Here is a 27,283-nt window from a genome sequence, read left to right as displayed (position 1 = left end):
CATTGTTTTGTTCTTACCTTTCTCTCAGTAACATGTCCCTGTGCTTCACTGTCCCAGCCCATACTCTAACATCTAGTCCAGCTGGTGCAGGATTGTTCCCCACAGGATATTATCCAGTGCTTTGTGCAGCCGAGTGTCAGTGGAGCTGAGTCTCCTGTGGGAGACTGTTCCACTGTCCTAGTCTCACGCTAAGGAACGTTCAGAAACCACTGTGACACAATAGACTTATCTGTATCCTTACAGGCTTGAAGTTAACAGGAGGAGCCGGGAGCAAATTGCAGGGTATCTATGTGCTTGAGATCGTGCCTGGCTCTCCTGCCAGTATAGAAGGTAGTCTGCAGCCACGGGATCAGATTGTCTACATCTGCGGGCTATGGACAGAGGGCCTCAGCCTGGATGATGCAGTGCGAGTGTGTGAGGCTGCTAGCCACAATGTCTGCATCAGGGCAACAAGGTAGATCTGACTCTGTGATGCTTTAATGAGACTTCCGCGGCTTAGTGCAGGGTGGAGTGCCCCATCTCCCTCTCTTCCTCCTAGTCTGTTGCTGCTGCTCTCTCCCCTTTTCCGCTGCTCTGTGAACAGTGCAGCTCCTCAGTGGCTGGTGGGATTATGACATCAGAGGTAATTTGTTGATTTAGTGGGCAGTTGTGGTGGAACACAGATAGGCATGGCTGTTGGACATTGGATCAGATCCTGGCCCCTGCTTTAGCCCTTTAGGGCTGGCATGGGACCCAGAATCCTTTGGAATGGGAAAATCCCCAGTTTGCTAAAAGATGGCATAGCTGGCTTTGTGCCACCCACTCCCAATCCTGATAGCATAAGGGGCATGATGGAGCAATTGCTAGCTGGTGGAATGACCCTCTAGGAGGATGTTTCAAGTCAGTAGAATTTAGAGTAACCCTGAGACTGCTCTAAATTATGCATGGGGCTGAGCCAGCCTTTACTGGAGCGGAAGTCCCGGGAGTGCAGAGATATGTTAAAGCAGAGCGCTGGTGCTGCTGGTCTAGCCCATTGTGCCTCATTCAGTTAATCTTTATTCTTTCATGCTGCGTTATCTAAAGCACTTTAGAGAAATGAATTAGTGCTGTATAACTCACCTTAAAACACCCCTTTATGACTGACTTTCTACAAAGCATTTGGTGGTGCCCTGTATGCAAGATGATGTATACAATTAAATTGTATTTTAAATCATAGGCACACAAATATTCAGTTCACACTGGGTGAAAGTCCCTCCAATGCTTTTGCCAAGAGGTGCATTTTACCCACAAAGAACTGCACATAGTCAATGAAAAACTTCCTGTTGCTAAGATCTAGCTTTCAGGCCTGCTCAAAGACCAGATTGAAGGAAAAAGTATGACAGCAAGTTGAAGCCTAGAGATAAATTCATTCTGCACCATTTGATTGTAGATCTAGATCTGAACTGTACCCAAGAGTTCGGAAGGAACTAAAATATTCAATTGCAGAACTAACTGTGGTGTGTAAACTATTGCTTAAATCAATCTCTGTACTAGATGATTGGAGGATAGCTAACATGATCCTGATTTTTTTAAAAGGCTCCAAAGTTGATCCTGGCAATTACAGGCCAGTACTGCTAACTTCAGTACCAGGCAAATTGGTTGAATCTATAGCAAAGAACACAATGATCAGACACATAGCTGATATGTTGGGGAAGAGTTAACATGGCTTTTGTAAAAGGAAATCACCAATCTACTAGAATTCTTTGAGGATGTAAACAAGCATGTGGACGAGGGTGATCCAGTGGATTTAGTGTACTTGGACTTTCAGAAACTCTTTGACAAGCTCTCTCACCAAAGGCTCTTTAGCAAAGTAAACTGTCATGGGATACGAGGGAAGTTCCCCTCATGGATCGGTAACTGGTTAAAAGATAGGAAACAAAGGATAGGAATAAGTGGTCAGTTTTCAGAAGGGAGAGATGTAAATAGTGGTGTCTCCCAGGGGTCTGTACTGGGACCAGTCCTATTTCAATATATTCATAAATGATCTGGAAAAAGGGGTAAACAATGAGGTGGCAAAATTTGCAGATACAAAAGTACTCAAGATAGCTAAGTTCAAAGCTGTCTGTGAAGAGTTACAGAGTCAGCCAATCACTAAACTGGGTGACTGGGCAACAAAATGGCAGATGAAATTTGATATTGATAAATGCAAAGTAATACATATTGGAAAATATAATCCCAACTAAACATACAAAATGATGGGGTCTAAATTAGCTGTTACCACTCAAAACATCGATCTTGGAGTCATTATGGATCGTTCTCTGAAAACATCTGCTCAATGTGCAGCAGCAGTCAAAAAAGCAAACAGAATGTTAGGAGCCATTAGTAAAGGGATAGATAATAAGACAGAAAATATCTTAATGCCACTATATAAATCCATGGTATGCCCACACCTGGAATGTTGTGTGCAATTCTGGTCACCCCATCTCAAAAAAGATATATTAGAGTTGGAAAAGGTACAGAGAAGGGCAACAAAAATTATTAGGGGGTGGAATGGCTGCCATACAAGGAGAGATTAAAAAGACTGGGACTGTTCAGTTTAGAAAAAAGCTGCCTAAGAGGGGGGCATAATACAAGTCTATCAAATCATGAATGGTGTGGAGAAAGTGAATAGAGAAGTGTTATTTACCCCTTCACAAGTACAAGAGGTTACCCAATGAAATTAATAGGCTGCAGGTTTAAAACAAATAAGGAAGTACTTCACACAATACACAGTCAACCTGTGGAACTTGTTGCCTGGGGATGTTGTGAAGGCCAAAATTATAACTGAGTTCAAAAAGGAAGTAGAGAAGTTCATGGAGGATAGGTCCATCAATGGCTATTAGCCAAGATGGTCAGCGATACAAACCCATGCTTTGGGTGTCCCTAAGCCTCTAACTGCCAGAAGCTGGGACTGGATGACAGGGGATGCATCACTCAAGGGTTGCCCTATTCTGTTCTTTCCCTCTGGAGCATCCAGTGCCAGCCACTGTTGGAGAACAGGATGCTGGGCTAGATGGATCATTGGTCTGATGCAGTATGACTGTGTTGTGTTCTTATGTGCAAAGTTATCATGTGTTCCCATCAGAGATACAAAGCTGCAGACTTTGGATCCAGAGCTAAACTCTCCCAAAGTCTGTCAGTTTTAGGAACTTTCAAGGTGTGAACATCTTCTGTGAGAAATCCTATAAAATAAGGCTCTTTGCAAGATCTCCATATTAAATCTTGTGAGATCTCTCTTCCTTGAGAAATCCCTTTGCAATGAAGGCTCCAAAGCATGTGATTCATTGGAACAGGGGAAAAAAGGTGGGCCACACTGATTTCACATGACCATGGCCTGTGAAATGATTGTGTCTGCAGTTGGTATGCAGGCATTCACACACACAAATTTACTACCATGTTGGTGTGAGTGGGAGAGCTCAGTCTTGCTCTTAGTAGCAAGTCATATTGCTGTGTTGGCATCTGTTATGTTCATGACATACACACAGAGAAGTTAGAGTGTTTTGGTTTTTTGCTTTCTGGAAGTAAGAAATGTAACACTGCTTTATATTTTAGAATCCAGCACCCTAACACACAACAACCAAAACCAGAGTGAGACAAAGCAGGCTGCTCCCTAAGGCAGGCAGGCACAACTCAATCCACCTTACTCTAGGCTGGCTTTTTGCAGACTTCCCAAAGAGAATCCAGATCACACAACTTCCCTCAGAGCCCCTAACTTGCAAGCAGGACCCTTACAATTTCAAGTAACAGCATGTAATTTTAACACAGTTTTTCCAACACATGGCAGCATCTGAAAAAGAGAATCTTGTAATCTCAATCTACAAAGCTTCATCTCAGTCCTTTGCCATTACAGACCACATTCATGGCTGGAATCATAGAGGGTGAATTGAGAGGAAGGAGTTGGTTACAAAATGTAGGACCTGATTTGGGCTGCTCAAATGTGCCTCGGGTCAGTCTTTCAGAACATGGAGGGTCTCCACAATGTAGGCCTTAGCTCAGGCTCCTGTGGGAAGGGGAATCTCCAATTTAGATGTAATCGTTTTACAAGTAATTTCACGGAGCTAGTTATTACTAGAGGGCCAAGTTCTGAAGACAGTGGGGTTGCAGGAGGATATAAGGGAGGGTTTGATTCTAAATTACTTTAAATATTAAAATAATTTCTGGTGAATCATTTACTGAGGAAAACATTTCTAGTCCAGGTGGCAGAATTCATTCTAGCTATGGTTAGTGCAGAGAGACCCTCATTTTCAGAGTCCTTCCTCCAGGGGGTTAAGAAATAATATGACTGGTGGAAGCACCTCACTCACCCCAGCCTGTTGCCCCATATTTGATTAATAAGTACCAATGTGAACTTTGAGGTTGTAGGTGGATCATCCCAGGTGACTCGAGTTCAAATTCCTCCCAGCCAACTGGCTGGCCATCCAGTTATTCCTTGGTTCTGACCTTCAGGCCAATTATCTTAGTACAAACTTCTCGTTAGTACTTTAAATATACTTTGGGAAATGTAGCAAGCTGCATGAAACTTAGAGGGAGGAGCACAGCTTGCAGGAGGGAAAGATTTGGGGGAGGTATAGGGACTGGGGCATCGGCAGTCAGGCCTAATGGTTAGAATCAGGAGCCTGGAACCAGATCCATGTGCCAAGTCAGGGATCAAAGCCAGAGTCAGTGTAGGATATAGGAACAGGGACCTAGATCAAGGCAGGAAAGCAGGAACTGGGGGGGTCTAAGATAAGGAGGACAGGAACAGGCAGGCAGGCAGGCAGGCAGGGACCGTAGTAGCAGCCAGCCAAGGAGTCCTCTAGTTGCTCAGACAACTGCCTTTGCTTCTTTCAGGTTTAAGTAGAGCTTCCCAGCCAATCAGTGAAGCTGGACAACTCCCCCAGTCAGGAGCTTCATGCAAGCTACAGCCTTGCTGGCCCCCTTCTCCAGTTGTTCAGGTGAGCTGCTGGATGGCAGCTGTGGTCTGAGCACTTCCTGTGGGCCTGGATTCAAGGCCCATGATTGCTTACAGGAGGCACCAGGAAGCCAGACTGTGTGCACATGACTGGCATGCCTGCTGCCATTGCAGCACTTCTGTAAATAGTTCTCATAATAAAGAGCCAGTTTAGTATTAGAAACATGTAGTCCTTGCTTATTATTACCCAGCAGGCAGTGCATGAAACAGGAAACACCCACACCACCTAACATAGATGGCTGTGATGTGAGGATGGTGGTGGTGAAGGTAACAAGGAGACATGGACAAACCAGTCTTCTCCTAGGTGGAGCAGATAGCCATCACTTCATTTTCAGCCTGCACCCATTGCCAAGCCATCACTTTCTCATGCAACTTAAATGGTGTGGATGAGAATGTCAGCCTGCCCTGTGGAGCAGTGCTATCATTACGCTGAATGCATGGCAGAACAATTTGTTGGCAAACATTTATAGTAGCTATGGATCCAACCAGCAAAGTTTCATCTGGATTTGGATCGAAGTTTTCCCAGTGTTCCAGTTAAGATCTGTCTGACAGATCTGGCCCCAGTCATCAAGTTCAGACTCAGACCCAAACTCCCCAAATGACTGGGAATGTTTGTTGTTTCAGTTTGGGTCTGTTTCTTATCAGGAGAAGTGGTAATTTTTTCTGATCCAGTAGCTGATTAACTGTAATTTGTAGTTAATGTTTCACTCCTGGGTTACCCATCTATTAGGAGGCAGTAACTTAGTTATCTCTTAGCAAAAGATTACTACAGAGATCGGCATTGGAGGGATTATGCCTTGGGGGTTGGTGAGAAATGTGGGTTAGGAGCTGGATGGGTTATTCCAGTGATACTCAGATTGAGGCTCGGGAGCCGCAAGTGGCTCTTTAATGTGTCTTTTGCGGCTCTTTGCAGCACATGATATTAAAACATTGTGTGATTTCCTTCTTAACCAATCAGGATGCTTTTTCTATATCACAGGTTTTCTTGCTCATGAAGAGCTGTTGAATTTATAGTAGTATAGTAAATGAACCAATGAATTCACATGACTGTGGCTCTTTTGGATAATGTTGATTGCTAATCTGGCTCCAGAACCACTGAGATTTGAGTATCAGTGGCCTGTTTCCATCTGTTCAATCAACAGAATAAAATGATGGTGTGTAGGATGCACCCTCTTCCTTGGTGTTGCTCTTAGCATCATTGCTGGACTCTGAAGCATCTTACAGATGCAGCAATGGGACCAAGAGGAATTTCTCCTCTGCTCCTGCTCTTAGCAGGTGCAAACCAAACTCAGTGACCCCAACCATCTATAATTACTGCCTTCTTTTCTTAAAGGAGAACTGAAATGCTTAAAAACAAAGAAGATAGTACAAGATCTCGAATAGAAACCAATTCTGTAGAGACTCAACAATTGGGATCAGGGTCTAACTATCCTGAGAGTCATGGGTTGTTCAGGCAGTAATTAAAAAGCATTTACTCCTTTGTATACTTGCCAAGACCTGACTTTACAGCTGTGTGGTTTCCCAGGCTTCAACTGGCCTAGGGAAGTAACTGGGCCTGGCGAGAAGGGAAGCTGCCCTGGGTGCAAAGCTGCACAGGCAGAAAAATGGGGTGCTGGGGGTGGGCAGCATCTGAGGTCATGTGCCCTCCCAGATTTCTGCCTTTTATTTAGCACTGAAGTTTTCAAACTGGTACATGCGCCTCTAACATCTCTCATCAGGTCTTGACTCTTTTTGAATTTATTTTGGTCCCTGATTCAATGAAGTGTGTCTGCACAGGCTATAGCATGATACCCTGAAACAGCTCCTAGATAACAGGGCCTGCCCACAACATTTTGGCACCTGAGGCAGGGAGCTCAAGTGACGCCCCCATGCCCCCTCCCTTGGGCCAAAACTTTGAAAGGTCTCAATTCTGCCTCCTTCCTGTTCTACTCCTCTCATGGTACTGATCTGCTACCTACCCCAATAAAGGAGAACTAACAGCTTAAAATGCCATGTTCAAAAATTTTAAGAAACTCTTAACTTTCAAACACCTGAACAGCAAATGTAACTTTTCTTGTCTGCATAGTAAACACTGGCATTTTTATCTGTTTGAATAATCAAAGTGGTGTTTTCCATGCCTTCTTGGTTGCAAAGATTTAAACTGCTTCCTGAAGGTCCACAGGCTGGGCCAGCTCATGCTCTATTGAGATGGTTGCAAGGCCGACCAGCCTCTCCTGTGTCATTGTGGAGCGTAGATGTGTTTTTATTAACTTCAGCTTGGAGAAGCTGGCAACTGTTACAGGAAGTGTTAGAAGTATGCACAGAACAACAAAAGCATTTGGAAAGAGGGTGGTCATCTTATTTGTGCACATATATTCCAGAACAGCCTTTGGAGTTGATCCTGCTGAAATGTATCTTGAAAGGGCTTTCAGTTCATCACCTAAATCACTCGCATCAATATTGTGCATGTCATGTGTCAACACTGTCTCTAGTGCCCTGCATTGCTGATGTAGGTCTTCTTCAGGTATAGTGAGGAGTTTTGGAATATCATACAACATCCCAAATATACTGCTGTGTTCCTTGAGCTCCATGAAACATTCTTCAACTGATTGTATTGCACAATCTAGCACCTGGTTAAAGAATTCAACTTTGAATTGTTGTTTGGGCTCTCTTACGGGATTATCCCATGCCTTGTAATCAAAATGTCTTCTTCTTCGGTGACTCTTGTATTCTTGAATGGGTGGGAAAATAGCTTCAATGTGAAGTTCCTCTGCCAACTTCTGTGCACTCTTCAGAACGTTTTGAAATCCCTCATCTGACCGGTAAAATTGTAGCTATGACTTTGCTTTGTCCAGTTGTTCCATTGATCCAGCTATATCAAGGTCAACACCTTGGAGTCTCTTGCTTACAACATTTATTTCAAACAGTATGTCATGCCACAACACTAAGCCAACCAGAAATTTGAAGTTATGTATGTTTCTGGTGATTCCATTTTCCTCTGCCACTGTTCTCCCACAAACAGTTCCTGTCATAGCATTATCCTTCATAATGGCAATTATGGCATCATCTGTCTTCCCAATTTGGTGTTTGATAGGCTTTATTGCCTCCACTCGACTTTCCCATCATGTGACACTCAGTGGTTTTAGTGTCAGCTATCGCAATTCCTGTATCTTCCAGCTTTTTAAGAAGCACATTTGTCATACCAGCTCCTGTAGTATCATCAATGTCAATAAATTCTAGAAAATGCTCTCTGGCAGTCACCATTGCAAGGACATTTTCACTAGGTTCTGTTGTTGTTACAAAACGCACCATTAAAGTCATTTGTTCCATATGGCTGATGTCAGGAGTACAGTCCAGAATAACAGAGTAATATCTTGCTGACTTCAGATCTGCCACAATCTTCTGTTTGACTTTTGTTGTCATTAACTGTATGATCTCATTTTGAATTGTTTTCCAAGGTAGTGGTGTGTGTACATTTCATGGGTGGTGACTCTTCTTAGATGGTCCCGGAGTACAGCATCAAATTCAGCCATCAGCTCCATAATTTTAAGGAAGTTTCCATTGTTTGGCACATACAGCTGATCTGAAGTGCCACGCAGTGCTAGGTTTTGGGTAGCAAGCATTCTCACAATGGCAACGAGCCTTTTCAGAACATTTTGCCAGTAAAAAGACTCTGATGCAATCTTCTCTTGATGCTGATCATCTATGGTGGCCTATAACCTTAGTCTCATCTCAAGCTCTTTCCACTTATGGAATGCTCTCTGGTGATTTGCTGCCTTCTCATGGCATGCCAGATTTCTAGCCAGATTTTTCCAGTCCTTTGTTCCTGTAGAACCCAGTGTGGCTGGAACATTACACTGGAAGAGTTTGCAACAAAAACAGTATGCAGCATTCTGGGGTTTTGAGTACATAAGCCATGGCCTCTCCAGTTTGTCACCATTGGGGATTTCACGCCAGTAATGTGTTGGATGGAAACTTCCATGTTCATTGTCTTTGGGGAACATGAAGTTTTTCACTTGCTGTGGCCCATGCAGTACAAGAAAGTCCCTCAGGCTACTGCTCAAGTGGGTCCACAGTCCTGGATCATCTAGATGTATGGAACTAAACTCAGCAGCAGCTGTTTCTTGTGCCTCAACCACACTCTTCTCTGATCTACACTTCTCTTCAGGAATGTGCATGGTTACATCCATTTGAGATGGAGATATGGATGCTGCAATAGCTGCCAGGTCACCTGCACTCTGACTAATTGGAAGATCAGGCATCTCCTCGCCACTCACATCCTCACTGGGGCCCGAAGGCTCACCGTGAATATTTGTGTCTATGTATCTCAGGAGAGCTCCTTCCTAATTAGATAGAAAAGCTTCCTTTGCTTTTTCTTTTTCTGAATGTTTCCCTAGTGGGGCATTTTCTTTGTTCACTCATGACTGCTGTTCTGTGCCAGCTATAGTGGCTCTCAACACTCAATTGAAGGGGACAACTAAGCAGGCTGGTAGCAGGGCCTGAGTGAGGGAAGATATCAGCATCTTAAGGTCCTAACTGGCTCCTACTACTTCAGTTGACTGCCTGTTCTCCTCAAGTGGGTTCAGGGAAGCAGCAGGAAACAGAAAGCTCCCTGAGAAGCTGGTGTTAATCAGTCCAGGCTCCTGGGAGTGCTAGAGAGGTACATAAGAGACTCCTCCTCCTCTCTCTCCCTGCAGCTCCTGCTGCTTTCTGTTATTCCCTCTCACCTTCTCTCCTGCCTGCCTGTTATGTCTTTTGTGCCCTCCTTCCTCCAGCACAGCACTCCACCCTCTCTGTACATCTAGAGCAGAGACAATACATATGCACCAACAGCAGACACAATTTTCTACACTCTGGGTCCTAGTGGTACCCCCCCACCCCACAGTCTGGCACCCGAGGTGGCCGCCTCAGTTCGCCTCATGGTAAGGCCAGCCCTGGATCTCAGGAGGAAAATCAAATAATATAAACAGACCAAAAAGAGTTACCTTGCTTAAAGAGCTGACTAGAGATTCTGTTGCAGTATACCCAATAGTATTCCCATGAAGCTTGAATAATTTATTATTATCCACTATTTGTATTATAGTAGCACTTAAAGGCCCCAACCGAGATGCACATGCATATAGGTAGAGACACCCACTGTTCTTAAGAGCCTTCAATGTAAATGGACAAGCCAAACAAATGGTAAATGAAATGAAGGGTTATTATCCACATGTTACAGATGGGGAACTGAGGTTGGATTCAACCAAATGCACTGTGGATGAGGCCTACATTGGGACAGACAGTATATAACAGGTGCTTTCTTTCTCACACGTATATGATTAAGGAGTACTGCTATTGGGTAAATATGGAATAAGAATCTATAATTTCATTATAGGTAAGTGCTTTATAAAAAACATGACTTTAAAATAACATAATAATGGATGTATACTTGTAAAAATATTACTAAACTATATGCCTTTTAAACATATAGTAGTCATACTTTCATTACCAAGTCTGGAATTCTTAGCGTTCAGAACATTTCCTTTTTTTGGCAGAAATGGCAATCCAGTGGTTCCCACAGAGCATCAGAATAGTAAGTAATGGTAGTTATATTTTTATATATGGGTTCACAATACAGGACTGAATGTGGGAATCACAGACTCATAGAAATGAAGTGCTGGAGGGGACCTCAAGAGATTACCATGTCCAGTCCCTGGACTGAGGCAGGACGAAGTACACCAAGAACCTAGACCATCCCTGACAGGTGTTTGTTCAACCTGTTCTTAGAAACCTCCAATGATGGGGATTCCACAACCTCCCTTGAAAGCCTGTTCCAGGGCTTAACTGCCCTTAGAGTTAGAAAGTTTTTCCTAATATCTAATCTAAATCTGCCTTGCTGAAGATTAAGCCCATTACTTTTTGTCCTAACTTTAGTGGACATGGAGAATAATTGATCACCATCCTCTTTAGAATAGCCCTTAACATATTTGAAGATTGTTACTAAGTCCCCCCTCAGTCATCTTTTCTCAAGACTAAACATGCCCAATTTTTTAACCTTTCCAAGTAAATCAGGTTTTCTGAACCTTTTATTATCTTTGTTGCTTCTCTCTGGACTCTCTCCAATTTGTCCACATCTTTCCTCAAATGTGGCACCCAGAACTGGACACAGTGCTCCAGCTGACGCCTCACCAGTGCCAAGTAGAGTGGGACAATTAACTCCCTTGTCTTACATAGAACACTCGTGTTAATAAACCCCTGAATTATATCAGCCCTTTTTGCAGCTGAATCACATTGCTGATTCATAATCAATTTGTGATCCACTATATCCCTCAGATCCTTTTGAGCAGTACTGCCACCTAGCTGGTTATTCCCCATTTTGTAATTGTGCATTTGATTTTTCCTTCCTAAGTTCAGGACTTTGTGCTTCTCTTTATTGATTTGCATCTTGTTGATTTCAGACCAATTCTCCAATTTCTGAAGGTGGTTTTAAATTCTAATCCTGTCCTGCAAAGTGTATGCAGCCACTCCCAGCGTGGTGTCACCTGCGGACTTTATAAGCAGACTCTCCACGCCATTATCCAAGTCATTAATGAAATGATTGAAAAGTACTGGACACAAAACAGACCCCTGTAGAATCCCTCTATATATGCACTCCTAGTTTGACAGCAAACCATTAATAATTACTTTTTGATTATGATCTTTTAGCCAGTTTTGCACCCACCTTATAGTAATTTCTTCTAGACCACATTTCCCTAGTTTGCTTATTAGACTGTCATGAGGGACTCTGTCAAAAGCCTTACTAAAATCAAGATATAGCATCTCTACAGCCTGCCATCCACTAGGCCTGTAACCCTGTCAAAGAAAGAAATTAGGTTCATTTGGCATGATTTGTTCTTGACAAATCCATGCTGACTATTTCTTCTAATCCTATTATCCTCTAGGTGCTTACAAATTGATTGTTTAATAATTTGTTTCAGTATCTTTCCAGGTATTGAATTTAGGCTGACTGGTCTATAACTCCCTGGTCCTCTCTGTTCCTATTTTTAAAGATAGGTACTATGTTTGCCTTTCTCCAGTCTTCTGGCACCTCGCCCATCCTCCATGAGTTCTCAAAGATAATTGCTAATGGTTCTGAGATTGCTTCAGCTGGTTCCTTATGTACCCTAGGATGAATTTCATCAGGCCCTGCTGACTTGAATACATTTAACTTATCTAAATATTCTTTAAATTGTTCTTTCTCTATTTGGCTTGCATTCTTTCCCCCTCATTGTTAAATTAATTGTGTTGAGTGTCTGATTGCCATTAATCTTTTTAGTGAAGACTGACGCAAAATCAGCATTAAAAACCTTGATGGCATCAGTTATTCCCTCTTCTTCCCCACTAAGTAGAGGACCTACAATTTCCTTCATCTTCTCTTGCTCCTAATGTATTTAAGGAACCTCTTCTAATTACCTTTTATATCCCTAGCTAGGTGTGACTCTTTTTGTGTCGTTGCCTTTCTGTATTAGTCCCTACATGCTTGTGCTATTCTTTTATTCCTCTCCTTAGCAATGTTTCCTCGTACATGTTTCTACATTTTGTAGGATTCCTTTTTTGATTTTGCATGTGATTAAACAGCTCCTGATGGAGCCATATTGGTCTCTTATTATTCTTCTTATCTTTACTTTGCACAGGGATAGTTTGCAGTTTGTCTTTAATATTCTCTCCTTGAGAAACTGCCAGCTCTCCTTTATCCTTTATCTTTTCTTCCCCTGGAACCTTACCTACCAGTTCTTTGAGTTTTATTAAAGTCTACTTTTTGGAGTCTGTTCTTAGTCTGCTGCCTTTGCTCCTTCTTTTCCTTAGAATCAATTTCACCCAAATTGCCTTCCACCTTCAGATTTGCAACCAATTCCACTGCTGGTCTGAAACAAGTCTAAAATGGCTGTCCCCCTGGCTACGTCCTCCACTTTCTGAATAAAAAATTATCCCTAATAGCTTCCAAGAACTTACTGGAAAATATGTAGTTTGTATTACTTTTCCAACCGATGTCTGGGTAGCTGCAGTCCCCCATTACTACCAGGTCTTCTGCTTTGAATATTGCGGTTGTTTTAGAAATGCCTCATCCACCTCCTTTTCCTGATTTGATGGTCTATAGGAGACACCTACCATGACGTCACACCTCTTTTTTCCCCTTTTATCTTTACCCCAAGACTTTCAACTGTTCTGCCTCTTCCCTCTTGCTGGACCTCAGAACAAGTGTTAATATATTATTGGTGTATAGTACAACACCTCCTCGCTTTTTCCCTGCCTGTCCTTCCTGAACAAGCTATACCCCTCTTTCCTAATATTCATGTCATGAGATTTATCCCCAAGTCTCTGTGATGCCAAATAAGTTCATAATTTAGCTTGTGTACTAATACTTCCAGTTCTTCCTGTGTATTCCACATGCTCCTTGCATTTGTGTATAGACATCTAAGATGTTGAGCAGATTCCCACAATGATTTCCTTGTTATTGCTCCCATGACCACTATTGTAAATGTTTTTTTCTGCTCCCACTCCCAACATCTAACCCTTTGTTAAAGTCGCCTTTTTATGCTTCTCTATGGGCTTATCTGCCCCCCTTTGAACTTGATTTAAAGCTTTCCTCACAAGGTTGGCAAGTTGGTGTCCAAAGATACTCTTCCCCTTCTTAGTCAGGCGGACCACATCTCTTCCCAGCAACACATGGTCAAGGAAGCCAAAGCCCACCTGTTGACACCATCTGCACAGCCATGCATTCGTCTTCAGGATGTGTGCTCCTGCCTGGGCCTTTACCCTCAACCAAGAGGATGGACAAGAACATAGCCTCATTCCCCAACTCCTTCAGTCTCACCTTCAGAGCCTGGTAGTCATTGCTGCTCTGCTCAGGGTCATACCTGCAGTTTCATTAGTGCCCATGTGGATAAGCAGCATGGGGCACTGGTTAGAGGGATAATCTTTCCAGGATCAATGGATCAGAGTCTAAATAATCTTTCCATAATATCTTGTACATGGACTCCAGGCAGGCAGCAGACCCTCCTGGGACTTCATGTCAGGTCAGCAGATGGATGTCTCCAGCCTTCTCAGAAGGGAGTCCCAGACCACCAGCACCCTATGCCTCCTCCTCTTGGGTCTGGTGGCCATGACCCTCCCAGCTTTTGGGGCAGGTGGCACCTTCTCCTCAGTCATTGGGGTCTGCCCCTCACTGCCTGTTGCCAGTACAGCATACTGGTTCTTGACTGCGAAGGATGGGGAATTTGGATGGGGGTGAAGCACTGTCTACTGCCTGAGGCGGCCGGCAGCCAGTCTCCTTCCAGCAGAGGCACCTTCCTTCTCTGGTGCTGCTGTAGCAATCTGTAGCCAGCTAACATCCTCCATCCTGGACATCTCCATGTGCATCCTCATAATCCTCATGTTCCTGTATGCTATATGGATGTACCAGCTCATCCTGCAGCTCTCTACCTGCTTCCTGAGGGACTCCATCAACAGACACCTCTGACACCAGGTGGTTCCCCATGCCTGGCTTTCATTGGCAGGGACATGCAGGTCACATTCCCAGCAAGTCAAGAAAAGGACCTGGATAGAAACTTCTAGGGTCAGGAGGACACCTGTTTGGCTAGGGCCCCCCTGCAGACAAAGGAAGAGCTAGCAGTGGTGTTAGCGGCACACCATTTTCCTCCTATTGTGACTTCTTCCTTGTAGAGTACCTCTAAATTAAGGGAAGGAAAACAACAACCTTAGTTCCCTGCATTCCTTTGCTGGTGAACTCCCTTAATCTCCCAGCTGCCTTCATCTCACCAACCACATGTCTATGTTGATATGTTGCATTTTAAAATATAAAATGGATAAATTGCCACTTTTAATTTATTATTTCTACTAAAATTACACCCACGGTGAAAACAGAACTACACAGCACTTTACCAAAAGAGAGAAAATATAGAGCTTGGTGAACTATTGGCCAAGAATAATTTGTTCAGGGCATTTAACCCATGTTTGAATTCTCCATGCTCAGATTTTGAGTTAGGTGAATTTGTTCATTGTTCAGACAGATTGGATGGAAGTTTTCTGCAAACATATTTTAGTCTCTGGGTTGATTGCAAACAATTCACTAAGACTGTTTTGACTATTTTCTATTCATACTTCACTGTTGTACAATGTGATTGGTCATCTAAGGCCTCGTGTACACTGCACCAGTGTAACCACACTGATAGAAAAACAGAAACAAACTGTGCTATTATAAATCCCTTCTTAGCACTATAATTGCATTTGCACTAGGGGGTTGCATGGATGTAACTAAACCTGTTTTTCAACTGTTTTAGTTAAATTAGTGCAAAACCTGAATGTAGGTAAGGCCTAAGTCAACTGATGATGTTTCTGATGCCTGATTGGCTAACTGAAATCTTTATCCACATGAGGAAGGCCTGAAAAAGTCACTTCTGGACCAAAATGTCTCACCAGCCCATATTTGCATTCATCTTAGTGAGACTTTAACTTTCCACGAATATTCCCAGGGTGCTTTCAAAACTAGTTATCATCTTTCCATAGATGTATTATTGTGATGATAAGCAACACAAAGGCGCAATAAATTTCATCTCCTTGATTACATGTTCTTTTTATAATCCCAAATGATTCCTTTTAGCAAAGCCCTTTTAAAAATAATAATAATTTGCTTCTCAGTGCATTGACTGCGTTGACAAGGTAACACCTTCCTTATATGCAACACCATGGCCAAAAGAGCTAATACAATCCTGGGATGTATAAACAGGGGCATCTTGAGTAGAAGTAGGGAGGTTTTATTACCTCTGTATTTGGCCCTGGTGCGACCTAGGATGACCAGATAGCAAGTGTGAAAAATCGGGACGGGGGTGGGGGTAATAGGCGCCTATATAAGAAAAAGCCCCCAAAATTAGAACTGTCCCTATAAAATTGGGACATCTGGTTACCCTAGTGTGACCACTGGCGTCCAGTTCTGGTGCCCACAATGCAAGAAGGATAATGGTAAATTGCAGAAGGTTGAGAGAAGAGCCATGAGAATGATTAAAGGATTGGGGGGAGGGGACACCCATGCCTTATAGTGATAGCCTTCAAGAGCTCAATCTCTTTAGATTAACAAAGAGAAGGTTCAGGGGTGAGTTGGTCACAGTCTATAAGTACCTACATGAACAACAAAAAGCTGATAATAAAAGGCTCTTCAATCGAGCAGCCAGACATATAAAAAAATCCAATGAGTGGAAGTTAAAGCTAGAAAAATTCAGACTAGAAATAATATGCAAATTTTTAACTGTGGACAATTGGAACTTCTGGAACAATTTACCTCAGAATGTGGTGGATTCTCTATCACAGAAAAATTTTAAATCAAGATTGTATGTTTTTCTAAAAGATCTGCTGTATTTCAAATAGGAATTTATGCAGGGAAGGTCCCTTCTGGCCTATGAATGTACTAATTATATGCATTATTTGAGTTCCATAATAACACAATAGAACATTTATTGCTTATCTAATTCAAACATAAAAAAAACACGTAGTGAAGCCAGTGAAAGTTGCCAAGGGATAATAATGCAAAACTCAAAACCAGAAAGAAACAGGAAATATAGTTTTCAGAGTGGTAGCCGTGTTAGTCTGTATCAGCAAAAACAATGAGGAGTCCTTGTGGCACCTTAGAGACTAACAAATTTATTTGGGCATAAGCTTTCGTGGGCTAAAACCCACTTCATCAGATGCAGGGAGTGGAAAATACAGTAGGCAGGTATAAATACACAGCACATGAAAAGATGGGAGTTGCCTTACCAAGTGGCGGGTCAGTACTAACGAGCCAATTCAATTAAGGTGGAAGTGGCCTATTCTTGACAATTGACAAGAAGAGATGAATACCAAGGAAATTAGTTTTTGCAGTGACCCATCCACGCCCAGTCTTTATTCAGGCCTAATTTGATGGTGTCCAGTTTGCAAATTAATTCCAGTTCTGCAGTTTCTTGTTGGAGTCTGTTTTTGAAGTTTTTTTGTTGAAGAATTGCCACTTTTAAGTCTGGTTTCAGAGTAGTAGCCGTGTTAGTCTGTATCTGCAAAAAGAACAGGAGTACTTGTGGCACCTTAGAGACTAACAAATTTATTAGAGCATAAGCTTTCATGAGCTACAGCTCACTTCATCGGATGCATAGAATGGAACATATATTGCTGCCATGTGCCAGCAATGCCCCTCTGCCATGTACATCGGCCAAACCGGACAGTCTCTACACAAAAGAATAAATGAACACAAATCTGACATCAGGAATCATAACATTCAAAAACCAGTAGGAGAACACTTCAACTTCTGTGGCCACCCAGTAAAAGATTTAAGGGTGGCAATTTTGCAACAGAAAAGCTTCAAAAACAGACTCCAATGAGAAACTGCTGAGCTTGAATTAATATGCAAACTAGATACCATTAACTTGGGTTTGAATAGAGACTGGGTGTGGCTGGGTCATTACACATATTGAATCTATTTCCTTAAGCTAAGTATTCTCACACCTTCTTTTAAGTCTGTTATTGAGTGTCCAGGGAGATTGAAGTGTTCTACTGGTTTTTGAATGTTATAATTTTTGATATCTGTTTGCTTTCATTTATTCTTTTGCGTTGAGACTGTCCGGTTTGGCCAATGTACATGGCAGAGGGGCATTGCTTGCACATGATGGCATATATCACATTGGTAGATGTGCAGATGAACGATCCCCTGACGGTGTGGCTGATGTGGTTAGGTCCTATGATGGTGTGCCTTGAATAGATATGCGGACACAGTTGGCAATGGGGTTTGTTGCAGGGATTGGTTCCTGGGTTAGTGTTTTTGTTGTGTGGTGTGTAGTTGCTGGTGAGTATTTGCTTCAGGCTGGGGGGCTGTCTGTACGCGAGGACTGGCCTGGTATGTATATCTACCTTCTGTATTTTCCACTCTATGTATCTCATGAAGTGGGTTTTAGCCCACGAAAGCTCATGCCCAAATAAATTTTTTAGTCTCTAAGGTGCCACAAGTACTCCTCATTTTTTTTTTTTAGGAAATATAGTGTACTGTAAAGCTATATATCTACATACATTGCCTTTTCACATATACACTCACAAACACATACTATTCATTCCCTTAGCAAATTGATCCGACTTGACCATATGAACCAAAGATAATGTTAACTCTGCCCTGTGCTTGTTGTCAGCATTTTAAAAACATTAATTATGGTGATTAAACTGCATGACATACTCGTGAGTTATGCAAGTATTAATTATACCATTGTGAAAATGAGGACACTTAAGCACAGGACAGAGATTCTATGTCTACACAGCAACTAGACATCCCTGGCTGGAACTGGAGTTCTGGGACCCTCCCACCTCGCCCGGTCCTAGAGCCCAGGCTCCAGCCTGAGCCTGGAAGTCTATACTGCAGTGAAACAGCCCTGTAGCCCAAGCCCCGTGCAAGCCCGAGTTGGTTGGAACAGGCCAGCCACGGGTTTTTCATTGCATTAATAGACATACCCCAAGTGTCTCATCCAGGGTCATACAGTGAGTCAGTACTGGAGCTGCAATTAGAATCCAGGAGTCCTAGCACCTAGTTGGCTAATCTAACCCCTCGTTCGCACTCTCTCACATACATTAAATTTAGCAGGGTGCCTATCAGCTATAGCAAATCTGCACGCTTGTTTTTTAGAGCCACCTGCTGAGCCAGAGGAAGTCAAAGTATCTCTCTCAAATGAAAACGTGAGTCTCCAAGAACAACATCTACCCCGTCAACATAGTAAGGAAATTACTTTGCATTTCTCAGTCTGGCTTTGTAATATTTCATGCCATCTCTTTCAAAGAAAAAGAAAATCTGCAGGTGCTTCTGGCTGTGAATGGAAAAGATTAATTATTAGTAAGCAAAACGGCCTCCCCTGGAGTATCACAGAACATTTTTGTACGTTATCAGTTGTCCAACTGATGTTTCTGACCCTGTGACGTGCAGCTTTAAGGGTTGCTTGGGAAACTGCTATGTGGGAGGTAAAAGGACAGTAGAGGACAGGCACAGGATTCAGTTAACAGCTCAAGAAGTGGGACTGAACAAGCAAACCATGTAAGTGCAGAGTGAGTTTTTGGTGGTGGTCTTTTGCTTGTGAAAACAAAAATAACTTGCATTATGTCTAATAGTAGTGTGATGTACAGTGTTACACTGTAAAACCTACAACTAATGCAGCTTTATAAGAACTCATCCTGCTTTCTCACAGCAAAGCACTCGGAGGAAGAAAGTGGTGGGGTTGAGCAAAGCACATCTGACTCAGCAGATTATGAGGTAAGTCATCGTTTTATCAAGTGCAAGGCAGCCTGCCGAGCAGAAGGATCTTGATACAGATTTTGGTAGTGGGATTTTCTACAGTGACACTGAATGTATTTGCTTTATCTTCTGTCCCATTGCAAGTGTAAGCGTATTCCTCAAGGGCCATAGCTTGTGAGGTGCAGAGCGATCACTGGCTTGAAGGTGCTGAGCAGCTCACAGGACTGGGTCCCTCTACTGCTATTTTTCTATGTGTAATATCGCTATATTACTAGCTCTGTAGTATAAAAAACCCTGATCATACACAGTGCCCTCTTGGGAGCACTCACAAGGAGTTTAGCGTTTCCAGCTCCTCACAGGATTGAGCCTGAACAGAGAAGGCAAACGGCACAGACGCTAGAGATCTAACGGTACAGCTGGGGATTCTGCGGAAATGAATGTAACTAGGGCTGTGAAACACCTTTGCAGTGTGAGAGTTCCCAGAACTCCTTGGAACGTGAGATTTTTGCATGTCATTGTGAGATTGTTGAACTGGGCCAGTGTGTGATAAACCTGTGGAATTTTACAAATATTTTTGGTCCAAAATGGCTTTACCTTAAAAATATAGTCTGACTTGCCAGCAGAAGAGGTGACGTATTTGAAATTTTGAATTGCCAGATTAGAAATGTGTAATTGCAGGAAAATCAGTCTTCCCACTGAAATGGACAACATTTCCCATGTCTCACTGCAGATACTCATTTCTGCAAAAATATCAGGGCTGCAAAGTGGCTTGGAATTAAAATTGTCCATTTTGGGGGTGGAATTTTTATGAAGACATATTTGCTAGTGTCATGCAACTGGTGGTTTGCTGGAGGGGCCCTCTTGTTAAAATTCAACCACCAAACTCAAGGGGAAATTGAAATGACTTCCCTGCTTCTGATGAAGCTACCCTCCTCCCCCACCCCAATCACTGGATTCTCCTACATCATCTCAATCTCATCTCCTGCATCGTCATCATCTGCTATCTGGGTAGTTCATTAAAATATTTCTGAAGAGCAATTCTTTGTCTTTTGGAGTGGAATAGATTGCCACAAGTGTTAGAGAATGTGCCTCATTATCAATGTACTCTAAATTTTGTTCCTGAAAAAATATGTAAACATTTCCAAGGCATTGCACTTGATATGTTTGTTTGATAAAACCTTAACTCTGACCTCAAACTTCTGCCTGTGAAAGTAACTCATCATACTATCTACCAGTGCACAAATGCCTAACAGACATGAATAGTGGTGTTGCGGAGGCTAAGGTTTTGCATTATAGTCCTGTGGAGAGGCTGTGTATTGTGTTACTGTACAAGTTGGAGGTATATATGACTTACCCATCAGTAAAATTTGACCTGTTAAAGAAGGACACCTGAACTAGACATTTTCTTGCTTTTAAGGGTTTATGTGGGTGGACTTTCCCCTCAAGACACTTTAATTGTTTTAATAAGTTTATTTTTGATGGAAATATCTATTATACCATCTCTTTGGTACATGTGTGCAGCTGCGATTTAAGTCCCTTTGCGTGTCTACACAAGAGAAGAATTTTTCCTATAATTTATACCATCAACGAGTGAAGATTGTAAAGCACATTGGTATCCTGTAAGGTGAAGGGAACATTAGGAATCTCCAGTCATAATCACTGTCAGTTCATTTGGCTCCTGACTTAGCTTCATTTTGAACAGGGCCCTTCTGAATTGCAGGACTGCATCATTAAGGTTGAGTTGGAGAAAACAGCCAATGGAAGCCTGGGATTTGCGCTGGTAGGTGGCAGAAATGGCCGGGCTATCCTAATTAAAGCCATCAGCCCAGGAAGTATTGCTGATCTCGATGGGAGGCTTCAAGTGGGTGATATTTTACTAAAGGTAACGTTTGGCTTCGCTGCTTTGGTCTAGATTTGCCCTGGAAGTTTAGGGAGAGTTTGTGTTATGCTGTGCAGTCATAACCAAACACTGAACATGATCACTGTAATCAGATCATAATTGGGGGTTCCCGTGACTTGCCACCTGCCTGGGCAAATGTCAAAAATTTGGGAAGGATCTCTAGGGTGGGTGGTCGGGTGCTAGCCCAGCTGCAGCTGAGCTTCCTAATCTACAAAACCCTGCAGAACCCGACTCCTGGCATAGTGCTTTTCATAAGGGCAGGCACCAGTTACTGCAAAGGGGGCATATCTGTGCTACTGACTGCGTTAGGCCGCTAGTTTCTAGAAAAGGGTTGGCCTGCTTCTGACATGACTCAGATCAGCTGGCCTCTCTGTAGTGGCTTGTGTTAATGAGTTAGCTTGAGATAGCAAAACCCCAGACCGAAATGCTGAGCAACTCTCTGCAGAGACGGCACACGCCAGCCATTGTAATGTTAATGGCTAATTAAACAACCAGGCTGACAGAGACCCAGATACCAGAGTGATGGGCATGGGCAGGATTGTGGGGAGGGGGGAATATATTGCCCTCCACAACTTCCAGCCTATGAGGCAGCAGTGGTATCTGTGCCCTCTCTAACTTCTGGCTGGCTGTGCGGGGAGGGAGGCAGACAGTGGAGTGAGGCAAAGAGGAAAGTCTGAAGCTGCTCTGTGGAGCATCATGTCCCTTGGCTCAGATAGGTGGGAGGCAGCTGCAGTAGAGCCTGCTGCCTGTAGGAGTCACTCTGTCCCATGCTGGGGCTCCTCTCTGCAGAGCTCAACTCCCCGCCTGCCTTGGCTTCTTCCCTTCTCCCCCCACACCCCAAGCTTGGCTGAGTGACTGCAGAGCAGGAGTCTGGCCAAGCCAGGAGGGGCAGCACTGGCAGAAGCTACGGTTTCTCCTCCTCCCCCCTCCCCCCGCTCCCAGTTAGTGCCAGGTCGGGGGGGGGGGCGCGCTGGGGATAGCAAGTGTGGGGAGGAGGGAGGAGACGGTGGGGATTCCACAGAGGGAGCAATCTGGAGGACAGAGGAGTCAAGGATGAGGGGGACTCCTGTGTGGGCTGGGGCCAGCTGCCAGGAAGGTTGGGAGGTGTGCAGGAGGGTACCCCAGGGAGCGCAGGGGGTGGGTAGCTGAAGAGCTGATCACACATTTCCAGCAGAAAATGGCCTCTGGCTCCAGACCAAATGTTTGCAGATTTTGTTTTGTTTTTCTTCCCCAAATTTTTCCCTTTTTTTAACAAAAAGCTGAAAAAAACCCAAATCCCCAAATTTGTTCTTGTTCAATGTTTCATCCCCACAGCTCCCTTTCTCTCTTCTTTCCACTGGATAAAGGGGCAAAACATGGAAAACTGAAAATGTGTCAGTTGCTGGAGGGTGGTGGCTGTCTGGTGGTACTGCTCTGTACAAAAGTTTACCTAGGAGAGAGGTTCTACTGAGTTATTAACAGTGAAGGGGATGTGGACAATCAGAGCCTTTTTCAGCTGTCGGGGAGGTGTGCACATGTGCTCTGTGTCAGTGTGTGATATGAAAAGGAGTACTTGTGGCACCTTAGAGACTAACAAATTTATTAGAGCATAAGCTTTCGTGAGCTACAGCTCACTTCATCGGTGGTGATATGAAACCCTTCTGCTCCAGGGCTGTTAAGGCATTTGTCTTTGTGTGCTTTCCAGGTGAATGGAGATTTAGTGTCTGGTTTAACACGCAATACGGTGATTGACCTCTTACGCAAGGCTCAAGGCACTGTTCTGCTCACTGTGTGCCGAAGCGCGGCATTGCATTGGGCTTATTCAGGCAGCCAGTGCGATACCTCTTCCCTCCAGAGCACAACAGCCCAGTCTGGTAAGCATTAGCGCAGTCCACTCCTTGCATGTTCAAAGTGGGCAGGTGGTGTGCTTTGGCTTGACTCTCCTCTCAGCGACACCAGTATAGCTCCATTGACTTCAAAGGAGTTGCTCCTGCTTTACACCACTGTAAGTGAGAGTAAAATTGGGCCCACTGCCCCTGATTCTCCACTCTGACCAAGCAGTGCTTGGCACAGGACCCCAGGGAACAGGCAAAGGTGGCTTTAAGCTTCATTCTGGGGATGGCTGGGGGCAAAGTTATAGCAACTTCAGGGATACACCAACTTAGCTCTGGTTTCTTCTGTTCCCAGGGGGCTATTCCCAGAGCTGGGAATAGCTGGAGTACAGAGACATTCTTACCATGTTCCCTGTGCCGGGGGGTACCAGCGGGGCTGGGGTAGAGCCATAGTGTCTGTTCTCCACCACCCAAAATCCTCCTTTCCCCAAAGAATGCCAGGCAGCTGATTAAGCCAGCCAGCATAGTGGTGCAGAGAGTGTAATGGGGGTAAGAATCAGGCTCTGAATGTCAGATTGGTCTGAATTCTTGCTTATATATATATATATATACACAAACATTTTGCTGCACTAGAGAGCATGGCTTGTAGAATTTGCACGCACTGATTGCACTGATTGTATACAAAGTTGTGGTAATTTACATATATAGCTGGCCATTTAGCATCTAACTGGCATCGCTGAGTCAGTGATTCTCAAGCTTTGTTGGTCCCCAATCCAATAAACGGTCAGAAAATCGCCCTAGATATCCCATAATCCTTTTGAGGTCCAAGAATTTGTGGGATATGAGTTATGGATTGATTTTAGGGGCCATTTTTTGGCTTGCTCATCAAAGAAGGTAGGAGTGGATGATTTCAGGAGTCAAGGGACTGGTGCTTTTAGGTTGAGCTAGTGTGCTGTGGGGATAGGGACTTTTTAGTGCTGCAGTTTTCTTGAAAGTCTTGCAAGCATTTCCCAGTCCCTGGAACTAAATGCAGTTTTATTTTGCTACACAGAAGGAGGGAGGCGGTTTTCCTTTTCTTCACTGCTATCATCATCCACATGGGCTCTTATTCCCTCACTCCTTACCCTTATGTTAACCATGTCTATGCTCAGTCTGCTCATTCTGACATCTCCACATTCCATTGGCTTTGGATGGCCATTAATTCCTTGAGTCTGTCTATGACTTCCATCACCATGGTATCTGAGCACCTTCAGTGTATTTATCCTCTCAGCACCACGCTCAGGTAGGGCAGTGTGGGGAACTGAGGCACAGCGAGACAAAGTGATGAGACCAAGGTCACATAGAAAGGCTGAGACAGAGCAAGGAATCCTACTTGGGTCTCCTGAGAGCTTTGCTTGCACTCTTAAGCGCTGGCCCATCCTTCCCCAAACGCTGCTCAGACTGTACTTCCGGTGTGCCGTGGAGAGAGAAGTTTCTCACCCAGGCTCGTGCTGGGGGGTGCCAGCCAGCGATGTCACAGAGACCGTGGGAGAAGGTTCTACCGGAGGGTGTGACAGTTGGCAGCAGTTGAGGAATGAGGCGGGACGAATGGGGATGGGGGTCCATCAGGCTAGGCTGCTCATGAGGGATATGGCCCCCAGGTGACCCCTGTGAATTGGAGTCAGATATAGGGAGCAGCTGGTTTACGTTCCCCCCCCCCCTTTTCCAGTCCTTCTGAGCATCAGGCTGAGGGTGAAAGCCCGGCCCATAAGTCACATTAAAAGTCTCTTCTCCACAGGACTTGGAAACTGCGTTAGGTGCTGGCCTGGAAGGAAGAGGTGACCTGTTCCCCTCTCATCTCCAGTGTGGGAGTAGGGATAAGTGGGGCAGGTGGGGAAGAGCTGCCAGATACACAGCCTGGGGGAAATTCTGCTCCCACAAAGTCCCTGGCAAAACTCCCATTGACTTCAGCGTGGGTAGGACTGCACCCTATATGTACTAGTTGGAGGAGCCAGAAGCTCACGTGTCTGGAGCCTGGGGGGGTTTACAGCTAGTGTCTGCTTCTGTAGCTCTCTGCTGATGGGCTTTCCATGCTGCTGGCCCAGCTGCCGGTGTCACACTGCACAGAAGAGGAGGAGCTTGCCTCTCAGATTCTAAAGACCATTTTCTTTGCTCTCACTCTCTTGCGTTCAGATGGACAAGGTAGCGAGGGAAGCCTAGAAGCCGAGCACGCATTCACTTTCAGAGGAGTGGAAGAGGAATCCAGCCAGATGTGCAGCAAGGTGAAGCCTGAGTGGAATTTCTAGACATTACCTGGTGACCTGTTTACATGTGTCTTAGTGATATGGGTTTGGGGAAATGAAGAGAAATCAGTTAATGGGCCACCCCTCTGTGGAGGATCATATTCTAATAAAGTAATAAAGCAGGGGTTCTCAAACTGGGGGTTGGGACCCCTCAGGGGATCTCAATAATATTACATATGGGGTCGTGAGCTGTCAGCCTCCACCCCAAACCCCACTTTACCTCCAGCATTTAAAATGGCATTAAATATATTAAAAAGTGTTTTTAATTTATAAGGGGGGGGTCGCATTCAGAAGCTTGCTATGTGAAAGGGGTCACCCGTACAAAAGTTTGAGAACCACTGCAATAAACCATGCTGAAGGGAATGGGCTATTATAAGCAGAGCTGGTAGCTCCGGATTGAAGCAGGGGTCATATGGAAAAAAACATAGTACGTGATCCTGTAATTAAAGACTGTTTCATAACGCAGACACACAAGGGGGCTGAATTCAGATTGCACAGACAATCTTTATTCTGGCATTTCCTAACTTCTGAATGTTTGACTTTGCAACTTTTACATTTTTAATGCCATTTTTTTAATGAGATACATATTAAAAAGTTGCACCTCAGTGACCACCAACTGCTGCCTTTGAAAAGACTAAACTTATCTTCCTCAAACTTAGTTTGGTATCTAAGCCTCAGTAAGCCTCTACCAAATATTCCAAGTTTTGTAGCTTCGGTCATTTTTTAGTTATACAGCTGTAAAATTGCTGATAAAAAATATGGCCAAAATGTAACTCTTTCCATGCTCAAATGATAAAAAAAAAAGGCTCAACCAATTTCACACATATTTAAAATAAAACAAAAATGGCATCTTTGAGTTGAATCGAGCTGAGAAAATTTCAGGGTGGGAGGAATTTGTTTGACAAAGTTTTGAGCAAGGGATTAGATTGGAACTTAACTGTCCATGATCACTAAAATACAGAATCACATCTATGCTGTGCACATGATCTAGCAAATCAGTATGCCCCCAAAATAAAATAAAATCCTCAATTAGCAATATATTAAAACTCTTGTTTAATTTTAAGCAAATGGTTAAGTCCCTTCCTTTTCAGCAAAGCACATGTTTAGCATTCAACCCATGTTTAAGTTCTTTGCTGAATGGGAGCCTAAAACTCATGTCTTATTCTTGGTTATTTTCAGCATGTCTTGAGCCCAATCTCCTTCAAGCAGGTAGTGTATATGCTTTACTTTCAAAACCACTGCTGCCATTTGCTCCCAATGGGTAGCTTTTGAAACTGACAAAGTACTGAGAAAAATAGATGAATAAAGGAGCAAAGCAAAATATCTTCTCTCTGCTAAGAGACCAACAAAAATCCCCATGGTTTTCTCCACTCAATTTGGTTTTATGTGTAGAAATTGGATTACTGAATTCATGCTTCTTTTGCATTTCTGATGGGGGAAAGTAAACCTGACTCTATGGCAATAAGACAGAGATGGTGACTTTCGTAGAGGTACTTTTGGGGATTCAACAGTTTACACTTTGTAATATGCAAAGAAGATTTTCTGATTGCATCTGAAATACAAATTAGGGAAAGGATGAGAGTAAATCCATCCTGAACTGAAATCTAAGTAAATATCTCTCAAATGTTACAATTGAGAAGGAGCAACTTGCATATGATAAAGGCAGATGTTCTGTATTATAATCTAAATGCAGAATCCAATTATCACTCTGGAACTATACAATCAGCCACCGATATGCACACTCTCTCCTCCATCTGGAGAGCGATCAAATGTCTGCTTTCTCCACCAGTCAAGTGTTCCTTCCACAGACCAGCTGCACCGTGCCACTAGCAGCTGGCATTGTTGTGCCTGGGATTAAAAGCAAGTTATTGCCAGTAGTTCATGCTCATCCAATGGTGCTTCCTGCTGCCAGTTAATACAGTACATGGGAGACAGAGAGCATGGCGTGGATCGTAAATCCTGTAAGTGACTGTACTCTCATTGTGAGAGCAGAGAAATAATTAATATGGATCCCTCCAGATCTCAGTGATGCATGCTAGGGTGTGCACTTGTACAGAGATGTCTGGGTTGTTGTGGAGCTTGCAAATACAGCCGAAGAGACTTTTTACGCTGAGT

General features: G+C 43.6%; 1 protein-coding gene across 2 annotated transcripts in view; it reads left to right on the top strand.

Moving 5' to 3' along the window:
* FRMPD2 (FERM and PDZ domain containing 2) overlaps positions 1 to 27,283 on the top strand; it is a 127,295-nt gene that overhangs the window by 87,096 nt on the left and 12,916 nt on the right. Inside the window, exons 33-39 of one of the 2 annotated variants that reach the window (XM_038410070.2) lie at positions 244 to 454; positions 10,462 to 10,499; positions 18,576 to 18,662; positions 19,129 to 19,193; positions 20,896 to 21,057; positions 22,760 to 22,928; positions 25,059 to 25,147. In XM_038410070.2, coding sequence (XP_038265998.1) covers positions 244 to 454; positions 10,462 to 10,499; positions 18,576 to 18,662; positions 19,129 to 19,193; positions 20,896 to 21,057; positions 22,760 to 22,928; positions 25,059 to 25,147 — 821 coding nt within the window. Of the gene's footprint in view, positions 1 to 243; positions 455 to 10,461; positions 10,500 to 18,575; positions 18,663 to 19,128; positions 19,194 to 20,895; positions 21,058 to 22,759; positions 22,929 to 25,058; positions 25,148 to 27,283 lie in introns of those variants that run through there. The other variant, XM_043518996.1, reaches the window with a different exon arrangement.

The sequence above is a fragment of the Dermochelys coriacea genome, chromosome 7 (assembly GCF_009764565.3).
Source record: "Dermochelys coriacea isolate rDerCor1 chromosome 7, rDerCor1.pri.v4, whole genome shotgun sequence".
NCBI classification, from domain to species: Eukaryota; Metazoa; Chordata; order Testudines; family Dermochelyidae; genus Dermochelys; species Dermochelys coriacea.
This window is presented reverse-complemented; position numbering and strand designations above follow the sequence as displayed.